Source organism: Mesoplodon mirus (assembly GCF_964341445.2).
Source record: "Mesoplodon mirus genome assembly, chromosome: 5".
Taxonomy (NCBI): Eukaryota; Metazoa; Chordata; class Mammalia; order Artiodactyla; family Ziphiidae; genus Mesoplodon; species Mesoplodon mirus.
Window position 1 is genome coordinate 37,787,926 of NC_138980.1, and position 12,182 is coordinate 37,800,107.

A 12,182-nucleotide genomic window follows, 5' to 3' on the forward strand; every position below is an offset into this window, starting at 1 on the left:
GAGACCTGTCTCCATGGAGACAGAAAGCAGATTAGTGATTGCCAGGGGCTGGAGGAGGAGGAAGCAGGGAAGACTGGGGGTTGATGGCTAAGGAGGTGGGCTTTCTTTGCTGGGTGACGAAAATATTCTGAAATTGTGGTGATGGTTCCAACAACTGTGACTATATTAAAAATCATTGAATTGTATGTGTTAAATGGTTATATTTTATGGCATGTGAATGTACCTCAATTAAGCTGTTATTTTAAAACCCTCATGCCTGAGCCAATCAGCACACAGCACTGTCATGGTCTTATGATTGGGTGTCACGTGACCTCAGCATGGCTGGAAATGCTGGGACACAGACTCTCTCTTCCTCTAGGCTTGGCCCTGAGAGGATATGGAGATTGGAACCACTAAAATCACAGGACAATCAGGAGCTGCTGGGATCACTGCAAGGACCCCTTGAGATGCAACAGATCCAAAGGAATTCTGGATCCAGCTGTGCCTGATCTCCTTCGACTGTTCAGTTATGGGAGCTAATAAGCTTCCCTTTTGTCATAAGCTACTTTGGATGGGGTGTGGGGGGGTGTTTCTTGGCTGCTGGTGGAAGATGAAGAATAACAGCTTGGAAGATCTCAAATCCAGAGCCTGTAATCTCAACCCCTACATTATACTGGACAATGGTCACCCCCAACATCATTCTAAAGGGCTGTACATCCACGAGTTTTATGGATATATCATCCTCTATGTATCCATTCTCCAATGGACAGACATCTAGTGGCTCGTACTTTTTGCTAGTGGTGAAAATCTTATGCATAAAGCTTTACCACCACCCCAAATTTGAATTATTTCCTTAGAACATATGGGATTGATATATAAGGGATAAGATATTAAATAAACTCTGCAATAACAGCACCCTATGAATCATGCCTCTCTTTATACACCCCTGAGGGCTCCCCTCCTATACTGATGCTGGGCTTGGCCACTGGACTGACACTGGTGCACATTTTTCCTTGTTTCTTTTGACAACACTCTGCAGGACATATAAAAACAGGCCGAGGGTCAGATTTGGCCCACAGATGATAGTTTGCAGATTTCAGTTCTAAATCATCATCAAAGTTGAATATTTGGACATCAAGAGATGTGGTCCCAGGAAGGATCAACAGACAGAGGTCCATCTGTCCTCTCTGGCTTGGGGAAGCCAAGCTCTGCCCACCTGGTTACAGGATGACTCTCCCTCAAAGTTCCAAGAAGTCAGACAGTTTTGCTACAACTTCTGTTAGGGGTTGGCAAACTAGGGCCCGCAGGCTGAATCCAGTCCACTGCTTGATTTTGTAAATAAAGTTTTATTAGCACACAACTACTCCCATTCATTGTCGTATTGTCTGTGTCTGCTTTGGAGCTATAACAGCAGAGTTGAGCAGTTGATCCAAGACTGTGTGGTTCCCAAAGCTGAAAATATTAACTCCCTGGCCCCTTATAGAAAATGACCTCTGATCCATGTAATCACCCTTAATTGCCGATGTCAGGCACCAGAGCCCAAGGATCTGGGTTTGAGTGTTGGATGTATGACCTTGAGAAAGTCTATTCAGCTCCCCAAATTTCCATTCTCTCAGCCATAAATGGAGACACTAACAGATTTTCCCTTAGAGGGTCATTGTGAGGTATAAATGTATCATTGCAAAGGGCTCAAGTGATGGCAGGGTACACCCTCTGGGTCAAACTCAGGAAGGTAACTTGACATCTGCCTCAAGTCACCCAGTAAAGGGGAGAAATATCCTTAATCAGGTCCAAGCCCCAGCAGTGCCTCTCTTGACAGGTGTAGACCCCAAGCCCTTTCTGGGGATAGAGACCTGCCCTACAGTGGTTACAGGCTTAGCGTTGGGACCAGCAAATCCCAGCCTGCTTGCTGCCTGTTTTTGCAAATAAAGTTTTATTGGCACACAACCATACCCCTTCATTTATGTATTGTCTACACGGCAGCTTACACAATTCAAAGGCAGAGTTGAGTATTTGCATCAGACACCATCTCACCACAAAGCCAAACATGTTTCCTATCTGGTCCTTTACAGAAAAAAATTGCCAACCCCTGGATTAGAACATCAGATAGTCTTGGGTTTGAATCCTGACTCTATTCTTATAAACCTTGGATGCCTCATGTTTCAATTCTGGATGCTTCAGTCAGTACCAAGCTCATTTGGGTTATTCTGAGGATTTGTTGCACTTCATTGGTCCCGAGAGACATATTATTTTCACATTTTGACATTTCTGAAATTGGAACGCATCTTACAATTAGAAGTGGCAACAGCTTTTATAAGCTGTTAGCGGTCTATAAGAATAACAGGGCCTCTTATCACATCTTAGTGGTCTATAAGAATAACAGGGCCTCTTATCACATCTTAGCAGTCTATAAGAATAACAGGGCCTCTTATCACATCTTAGATATGATAAAATAGGATAAATGAGATACCATGTGTTAAGCATTTAGCATGCATAGGGCACATGGTAAGTCCTGGGGATAGTTTAGCTACAATAAAATTTGTAAGCTGGCATTTCTGACCCATCTCCCTGGAAAGTCATATATCAAGGCTTTGAGTCCTCATGACAAAGCACCTAATGAGAAGCACAGGAGCCAGAATTTAAGAAGAAGAAGGAGGTACCAATGACAGCCTTGAAGGCACATTCCCCAGGCGTCAAGGATCTTACCTCTTCGCCGTATCGTCGATAACTCACTTCGTACAGCACGATCAGACCGTTGGGTTCCTTGGGCTCCTGCCACATCAAGTGAACGATGTTGCTCTCAAAGATTTCGTGAGTCACGGGGCCAACAATATCATCTGCCTTGGCTGTAAGGGGCAGTGGTTAGAGGCAGGGACCCGATCCCCGGATCAAATCCCACCTCCACCACTTAGCGGCTGAGTGACCTTAAACTGGGTACGTAACTTTCTTGTGTTCCATTTCCCTTATTGGAGAATGGACATATAAAGCTCATCTCATGGGATTCTCTACATATTTATGTCTGTCTGTCTATCAGTCGATTGCTCTGTGTCACATCCTGTTGAAATGGAGCAGGGCCCTATGGTCTGTATCCCCCATGTCCTCCGCCTGCCTTTTGTCTGTGGAAAAACTTTAGCCAAAGAATAAGTTGAATCAGAGAAGGGAGAAAATGCAGAAACAAAGGAAAACAGTCAAAGGAGACCAAATAATAATAATTTAGTCATTAAGCAAAGTCAAGGACCTTGAGTTCCTTCTCAGGGGCTATAGATAATATTCTGAGCCCTATCCTGTGAGCTGTCTTATAGATACTGAAACCCTCGCCAGGTGGAGACGTTAACTACATGATGACCAGACGGTACCCATGACATAAGCTGCCACGATTCCAAGAATTGGCCTCAAAGTAATGGAAACAAACCAACCCTGGAACTAAAGACTAACCATACTTAAAACAATCAAGATGACGCTGGTCAGACCACCGATGACCAGTTTCAAGATGACTGTCAGAGCTGACTGTGCTGTTTCTGCATGTAGCCCCCTCCATCCATCTATAAAAGCTCTTGCTCCCTGACTGTCTTTGGGAGGGAGTTGGCCTTTGGACAAGTGTCCTCCCTCCCCTCACCCCCCAGTTGCCAGCATCCAAAATAAAGCAAATTTTCCTTTCCACCAACCTTGCCTCTTTATTGGCTTTTGAGCAGCAAGCAGCCGGGACCACACTTTCAGTTACACTGTTGGTTCTGATTCTCTGGAGAACCCTAATACACTATATATGTATTCCTTCATTTTACTTAATTTTTCTTCTGCCTCATGTGTACTTTCTAAAGTTTATATAATGGCTATGATGACTCATATAATTACAAAATAATATAGGTTAACACGGATGGAGCTTGAGGGCATTATGTTAAGTGAAAAAAGCCAGACAGAGAAAGACTCATAGTGTATGATCTAACTTATATGTGGATGATAAAAAAAGCTGAACTCATAGAAACAGAGAGTAGAATGGTGGTTCCCAGGGGCGGGGGGTGAGGGAAATGGGGGATGTTGGTCAAAGGGTACAAACTTCCAGTGATAAGCTGAATAAGTTCTGAGGATCTAATGTACAGCATGGTGGTTATAGTTAACAATATTCTGTTGTATACTTGAAAGCTGCTAAGAGAGTAGATCTTAAATGTGCCCACCACAAAAAAGAAATGGTAATTATGTGCCCTGATGGAGATGTTAGCTAACGCTACTGCGGTAATGCTTTTGCAATACGTAAGTGTAGCAAACTGACACATTGTACACCTTAAATTTACACAATGTTATACATCAATTATATCTCAATAAAGCTGGGGGAAAATGAAAAATGACTAATGCAAATAAGTTAAAGTCACATATATGCTGCCAAGAGGGTGGAAGGCTTTTCCTTGGTCAGCCTGGGTCTCTTGGCCCCATGATGTGAGCTGACCCACCTTCGGGCATGGTCCTGGCACTGACATATGCAGCCACACTGCACCTCTCCTCGGGGGAATCTTGGTTGCAAGCCTGCAGCTCAATGCGATAGCCAGTAAAGTGACGCAGGCCAGAGATGACCAGAGACTCCTTGTTCACCACTTTCTCGAATGGTCTGTGCTCCTCTGAGCTCGTAGGTGGGCTGGTTGAGGACGTATTGGGGAATCCCGGAATGGTGGGCACGGCCGCTGTCACATTCCCCACATCACCAAGGGCCCTGCGTTTCCTCGACGGCCTGTCACGACAGTAGGACACACCCGGTCAGGCAATCACCATCTTTTAAAAAACGCTGCCAGAGAATAAAAGGCTTAAAACCAAAGACTGCGGTGCAGTGAGATTCCAGGGGGAGTGTGGATTACAATGTTAATTTCCAGGAATTACAACCCAGAGCAGTTTTCAAGATGCCCTCATAGGCAGGTGCACCCCAAGAGGGGAGTGGGGGGGGCTCCAGGACCATCCACAGGAGACACACCAATATTCCCGTCAACATGCTTGATTTCAGATTATCATTTTGCAGGTTAATAGCCCAGCCAGGGTCAGTGTTAAAAATAAGATGCCAAAAGCGTGTAAGAGTCTAGCTTTTCAGGAAGCCCTGCCAAATGGTCCAAGCTACTTGACAACATCACCAGTTTAATCAGGAGAAATGCTTCTTCTGAGCCTAGGACCCTTTAGGACACCTGCATAATCTAAGTGATTATACTTCAGTTCTTGGTAAAAGAATCTTATCACTCGGGTTGCTAACGGTAACTCAAAAAATGTCTATGCGATTGGCACATTTTCCCCCTTAAAAAGATATATGAAGAAAAATGTTAATAGCCTAAAAAATATATAAATCCAGGGGCTTCCCTGGTGGCACAGTGGTTGGGAGTCTGCCTGCCGATGCAGGGGACGCGGGTTCGTGCCCCGGTCCAGGAGGATCCTGCATGCCGCAGAGCGGCTGGGCCCGTGAGCCATGGCCGCTGAGCCTGCGCATCCGGAGCCTGTGCTCTGCAACGGGAGAGGCCACAACAGTGAGAGGCCCGCGTACCGCAAAAAAAAAAAAAAAAAAAAAAAAAAAATATATATATATATATATATATAAATCCAAAAAAAAAGGTATAAAGAAAGTTTGAATTTACTCATTATTCTTCTGGCCACTGTATCCTTTGGGCAATTATTTTTATTATGTATGGGTATGATGGGGATCAAGCTAGTTTTATAATCCACTTTGCTCACTTGTATTAGAAGCATTCTCAAATATTTTCCTGAAAACCTAATGTTTGAAGTAGGACAGAATTTACATTTTTTCTTTTTCAATGTAAAGGTTTTCCCTCCTTGTTATGAAAGTACCACGTGCTCATTGCAGAAAACTTGGAAAACTGTAGAATATTCCATTTAATACGTGAGCCATAATTTACTTAGTCATCCTCTTATTTTTTAATGTAAGCATATTCTTAACATTTTGTTATTATAAATATTAATTTGATCATCATCTGGTTGTCTTATTAGTTCCTAGAAGTAGATTCTGAGAAGAGCAATCACTAGGTTATGCCACTTTACACGTATGGCTAAACTTCTATCCTCCAGACCCTTTGTATTGACTGTGGTCTCACCAGTAATGCATGAAACTACACATCGGGATAATCTCAGCAATGCTGAGCGTTAAAAGGAGTTTTTGTTTTGTTTTGATTTTTCTTTTTCAGATTTTCAACCTGAGGAAAGAAATTTTTTAAGCATTACTCTACTGCTTTATTTGCACCTCTGTGTACTGCTGAGTGTAAAGTCTTCTGTCCTTCATTGATTCTTTTGTGTTTCACTAAGGATTTGTCTACCCTTTGCCCATCCTTTCTATGAAGTTCTAGGGCCTTCCTCATTCCTATTCCTGAGCTGTTCATTCACAAAGGACATTAATCCTTTATCGATTCACCCTGGTTTGCTGTGTGCCAGTGAGTTTTCTTGAAATGATTTGAAAGAATCTTTCACATTGATCTATGTAAGTTTATATCTCAGCAATTTAAATAATTTTTTTCCTTTACAGGTAATTTTAGATGGGATTACTAAGGTTTTAGCGCAATCATGAAACGGACCTTTCCCCTGATTTATGTTTTAATTGTTGCTAGTATATCTACTGCATTTTTGTTTCTTTCTATTGTACCTACTTTCCCAAACTCTCATCCTAAGAGTTTCAGGGTTGATTTTCTTAGGTTTTCAAGGAACATACTTGAAAAAGGGTCAGCAAACTTTTCCCATACATGCTAGATAGTAAATATTTAGGGTTTTGCGGGACATGTGATTTTTGTCACAACTATTCAACTTCCAATGGCTTTCAAGCCATGGCAGCTTGAAAACAGCCATTGACACAATGTAGACAAATGGGCGTGGCTACATTCCGATAAAACTCATTGACAAAAACAGGTAGTCTGCCTACCCTTGCACTAGAATACCTGAAAATATCAATGATTTTATTTCCCACAATCCATTCCTTACAATTCTAATTTCTGTATTACTGCATTGGCTAGATACCCAGAGAAATGTTCCTTAGTAATGAAGAGATTGGCTTCTTCCAAAGCTAACAGGAATAGTTTTAAGAAAGATGTTAGCTCGGCTGTTGGTTTCATCTAGGTAATATTTATCTTGTTGCAGAAGTTTTCTATTCCTAGTTTTGTTTTTTTATTCCTAGTTTTATAAAAGGCCTCTCCCCCTCCCTTTCTCTAAATAAATAATTTTAAATAAATGTTACTGAATGAGATTATTGTGATTTTCCTCACTGTACCTCTTAATGAATTAGATTCTATTAGCAGAATGCCTGATCTTGAACCATCCTTGCATTGTGAGATAAATGATATTGCCAGCACAGTGTTTTATTTAGGACATGTGGATCTAAAAATCCCATATTAGCTGGTTCTGGGTTTTCTTTCAACATAGCATCTTTGTCAGGTTCTGCTAAGGGGTTCTATGTTAGTTTTATCAAATGAACTGGGAAGATTTTCCATAGATTTCTATGCCCTGGAAAAGTTTCTGTATTACAGAAAATAGTTGCTCTTTGCGAGTGTGAAAGAACTCAACTATAAAACTCTCCAAGCCTGGGGCCTTGTTTTTTTTTTTTTGAAGAAATTAATTGACACTTTTTTTTTTTAGTCTTTTCCCAAGGTTATTAGGATATCTTTCTGCTGCTTCTTGAATTAGCTTGGACAAGTCAAAATTTCTCAACTCTCTGAAAGTTTCAAATCTAATAGCTCATGATTATCCATAGACTTCAACATAGTAAAATCTTTGTCAGACTTCAGTTTTACATCACCTTCTTCTAGTTATTTGTGGGTATCTCCCTTTGATTACATTTACCACAAGTTAAGCTATGTTGATTTCCCCCTCCCTTCCTAATACATTATATCTTACATTTTAAAGCTTTTTCTTAATTTACCATTTAAGTCTACTAATTTGCAACAAAGTCCAGCTTTGGCAATATTCTACAAGTGAAGGTATGTGATGTTCACGTCTCCGTTATTTTCCAAATGGTTTTTAATGAAAGTTTCTATTTCGACTTTCACCCAACAGAAGTCTAAGTGATCCACTTTTAATCACCAGGAAGTAGAGTTTTCTGTTCAATCTTTTGAAGTTTACCTTTAGTTTTTATCGTGCTGTAGTCAGAAATCAAACCCTACTTCGGGAGCACTCACTAAGATTTTCTTTGTGGTCTTTTTGTGTGAAAACACCAATGACATTCTTGAATGGAAACCAAAGCTATTAAACCAAAGATGCACGCCTATTAGCAAGGTTCAGAACATTTCTATACAAGCACAGATGGGCCTTCCAAATATGACAGAGACACTGGGGCCTCGTGAATAACCACTGAGAAGTTGATATCTGAACAAAGGGAAACATAAATGGTCTCAAACAGGCTAAATATGCATACACCAGAAGGATTATACCCAAAAAGACCACGTGGTCATGAAAGACACCCCCATGACAAAGCATCAACTGACTTCTCTCTCTCCCTACATACACAGCACTTTATTATCCCACAATCTCACATTAGACCAGTGGTTCTCAACCAGGAGTGACTCTGCTCATGGCCCTACCACCAAGGGGACATTTGGCCTGTCTGGAGACAGTTTTGGTTGTCACTATTTGGGGTACGGTGTGACACTGGCTTCAAAGCAGTAGAGACCAAGGATACTGCTCATGATTCTACAATACACAGGGCAGTCCTCACAACTGAGAATGATTTGGCCCCAAATGTCAAAAGGTCTGACACTGATAAACTCTCGTCTGGATCAAGGCCTCAAATTTCTAGACCTTTCTTTACTACAGATTATATTCCTAATGACCACTAGAGGGCAGATCGGGGCCGCACACGGCCTAAAAATAAATAAATAAACCCTCTGCTGGAAGAATAAAGTCCCTCTGCATGGCCCCTACCCTGCCTTTCCAGTCTCTCCTGTTCTTCCCAAGAGTCCAGGATTCTTTCCACCGACTTGCCTTTCCCCAAGTTCTCTCTGCCTGTACTCTCCTCCAGGACACGCCCCCCCGCTTAATTCTTTTTTTCTTTTCTTTTCTTTCTTTTTTCTTTTTTTTTTTTAACATTGAAGCATAGTTGATTCTTTAAGACACATGTCAAAGGCAAGCATCCTTGACTATCCTCAGTGGAACTGAGGGACTCAGCACACCTGTGCTCACTCACACCTGTCATCCCACACTTGTCACCCCCAATAAAAATGTTCCGCTCCCAGATCAGCCTTCCCCACTACCTGCCGCTAAGTGGTTTTGACTCTGGGTGCCGGGCACAGATCTGCACACGCGGTAGGCTAGATAAATAAATGTGTAGTTAATAAATGCATGGAGGAAAAAATGGGCGGCACCTAGGAGGTGCCCAGAAAGTACACCCTTGATTCTATGTTTTAGTACGAGTGTGTTAGTTAGGATTTCCCCCCACCACATTCACACCCAGATCCCATTTCAGGGTGAAGGCACTTAACGTGTGAATTTGTGAAGTGCCTGGTCGCGGCAGAGCAGCGCGATGCATGCATCAAACCACAGAAGCCCCCTGGGGTCTCAAAGGGGCACAACATGCTTCCTGACCCGTTGGCCCATTGGCCCCGCGCTGTGCAGCCACCACGGGCCACGCCTACGTCCCACAGGTGAGTCGTACCTAGTGTCCTCGGCAACAGGGCCTGAAGAGGATTTTCTGTGAAAACAAAACCAGCCGCTTTGAGGACAGTCCTGGACCATGGACCACTCGTTCCCATCACTTGAACCACACCTTCCCCAGCAGATGCGGAGAACACAGCCAGGGGCTGGGGGGCAGGGGGGAAGCAGAGAAAACACCCCCCAGAGACCCGGTCATCTGGGGATCCCATGGGATGTCAAACATAACACCACTTTTAAACCTCACAACTGACTCAGCCATTATCCTAAAGTCTGGTAGCGTTTTAACAGGTAAAACAGTAACTGCCTCCAGGCCTGGGCTGTGCCATTTAGTGCTCTTTTGGACTCAGGGTCAGACAAGAATGCAAGAAAGAGAAAAGAAGAAACGTTATATATTGATGAGTCTGGGGAAACCTCTACCAGGAGCATTGCTGGGCCTTTGAAGAGATGCATTTTAGAATCTTGTTTTATTCTGATGTAAATTTGGGGTGGGGGGGTGTCGATATACTTTGGAAATGGCCAATTGTATTGGACATTTCTGAGTAGCCTTCTGGTGAAGTCCGTGGCGGGAGGGGGAGGTCAAGAGTGGAGAGGAAGGGGCAGCTGAAAGCCCTCAGCACACATTTGATTAAAAACCTGGGCAGAGTCATTCATAAGCAAAAAACAAACAAACAAGCAAAACCACAGGCTTTGGACACCTAAAAAGGAGATGGCAAGTGCTTCAGTGGGTTACCGTAAAAATTCATGAACTCATAAGATGCAGTGCTACTGCCATCTAGTGGGTGGAGGCCAGGGATGCTGCTTAACATCCTACAACGCACAGGATGGTCCCATCCCAGAGAATGATCTGGCTCCAAATGTCAATAGCGCCAAGGTTGAGAATCCCCATATAACTCATATAGTCTCACAATCCTAAAAAACAGGAACTACTTTTCTCTCCACTCTTCAGATGAATAAACCGAGAGAGGTAAAATAACCCGTGACCCACAGAAATTTGCATTCTACCTAAGTGTCTCTGCTTGCAGGAAAGGTAAAGAAGTATGAAAAAACAGAATCATTTTTAAGGCAAGCCCTCTCTGTAGATCAGATGTACATCAGCAAGCAAGCCCCTTCACTCACTAAAGGAAAAATATTTAAATAGAAGAAGCTCTGGAGTTTTTAAGAGGTCATGGAAAGTTCTGGAAGGGTAAGAAGGTTACACAGATTTTAAAAAGAGAATGCACTGAACTTGAGACTCAGCCACAAAACAAGCATGGGGCCAGGCAGGCACTTCTCGGTCATCTAATCTAATAATTGAATCTATCGATTATTCATTATTATCTATAATCATCTATTAGATAATAATCAATTGTTGGTAATCTAATGGAGATCGTTTCAGAACCCAGAATGAGGCCAGAGGCTGGGGTAAAGAGTTCATGAGACATCAGAAAGCAATGTCTTCAGAGACTTCCCTGGTGGTCCAGTGGTAAAGAACCCGCTTTACAATGCAGGGGACACGGGTTCGATCCCTAGTCAGGGAACTAAGATTCCCACATGCCGTGGCACAACTAAGCCCGTGCACCACAACTACTGAGCTCACGCGCCTCAACTAGAGAGCCCGCTTGCCACAAACTAGAGAGCCCACGTGCTCTGGAACCCGTGCACCATAACTGCAGAGCCCACACACCCTGGAGCCTGCAGGCTACAACTACAGAGAAGCCCGCATGCCTCAACAAAGATCCCATGTGCCGCAACTAAGACCCAACGTGGCCAAAAATAAATGAAAGAAAGAAAAGCAAAGGTTGAGTTTTTTAAAACACCCCCGCCCTCCGCCTTTTTTGGCGATTATTCACTCTTCCTGGTACGGTAGTTGTTGAAATCGCAAGATCTCTCCCTCCCTCCAGGGAAGTGGCTCAGCGTGGACTCTGCCCACCCTCTGCATCTGCACTTCATCTTGTTCCCTAAATAAGGACCCCAGACCCCAAGCCAATGGCAAATGCTGACCTGGGGATGAAAACGACATTGTGTAGGTAATCTTCGAATGTTTTCCTGAATGAGGACTCCTCCAGCTCCTTGAGGATCTGAGAGTCGGTCTTCGGGCAGGAACAGCATTCACCAGCAGACTCTTCGTACTCACTCTGATTGTGCTTCTGGGACCCCTCAGACTCGAACGGTGGAGACCAGGTCCGGGAGGGCAGCTTCAACCCTGGAGAAAGCCAGAGCAGGGCTCAAGTTCCAGCCCCCTACACACATACATACATGCAGAGCAAAGGGGGCCTTCTCAGAGCAGCTGGGCACAGGGGACAGAGCTCAGGGCCAGGGTCTTGGTTCAAGTTCTACTGGGAGAAATAAGATCTCTCACTGGAGGGTCCTCCTGACAACTGAGAAGGCGCCTGTGGATGTGCAGCATGAAAATGTCAGACACCACGACCCCATAGGGCTGGATGCTGAAGGTGACCAGGCATGTCCCTGCCCTCACAGAACCTACATTCCAGTGGACGAGGTACGTGGGGGTGGGAGGAATACACAATAAACTAATAAATACATATGCCATGGGTCCGATGGTGGGGTGAAAAGACAGAGGGTGTCGGGGGGGGGGGATGTCTCAGAGAAAG

General features: G+C 43.6%; 1 protein-coding gene across 4 annotated transcripts in view; it reads right to left on the reverse strand.

The window, feature by feature from the left end:
- INSR (insulin receptor) overlaps positions 1-12,182 on the reverse strand; it is a 130,603-nt gene that overhangs the window by 17,631 nt on the left and 100,790 nt on the right. For 3 of the 4 annotated variants that reach the window (XM_082623572.1, XM_082623571.1, XM_082623574.1), the window contains exons 10-13: positions 11,572-11,773; positions 9,593-9,628; positions 4,425-4,699; positions 2,686-2,825 (exon numbers count right to left, since the gene is read on the reverse strand). In XM_082623572.1, the coding sequence (XP_082479698.1) occupies positions 2,686-2,825; positions 4,425-4,699; positions 9,593-9,628; positions 11,572-11,773 (653 nt within the window). The remainder of the gene's footprint in view (positions 1-2,685; positions 2,826-4,424; positions 4,700-9,592; positions 9,629-11,571; positions 11,774-12,182) is intronic. The other variant, XM_082623573.1, reaches the window with a different exon arrangement.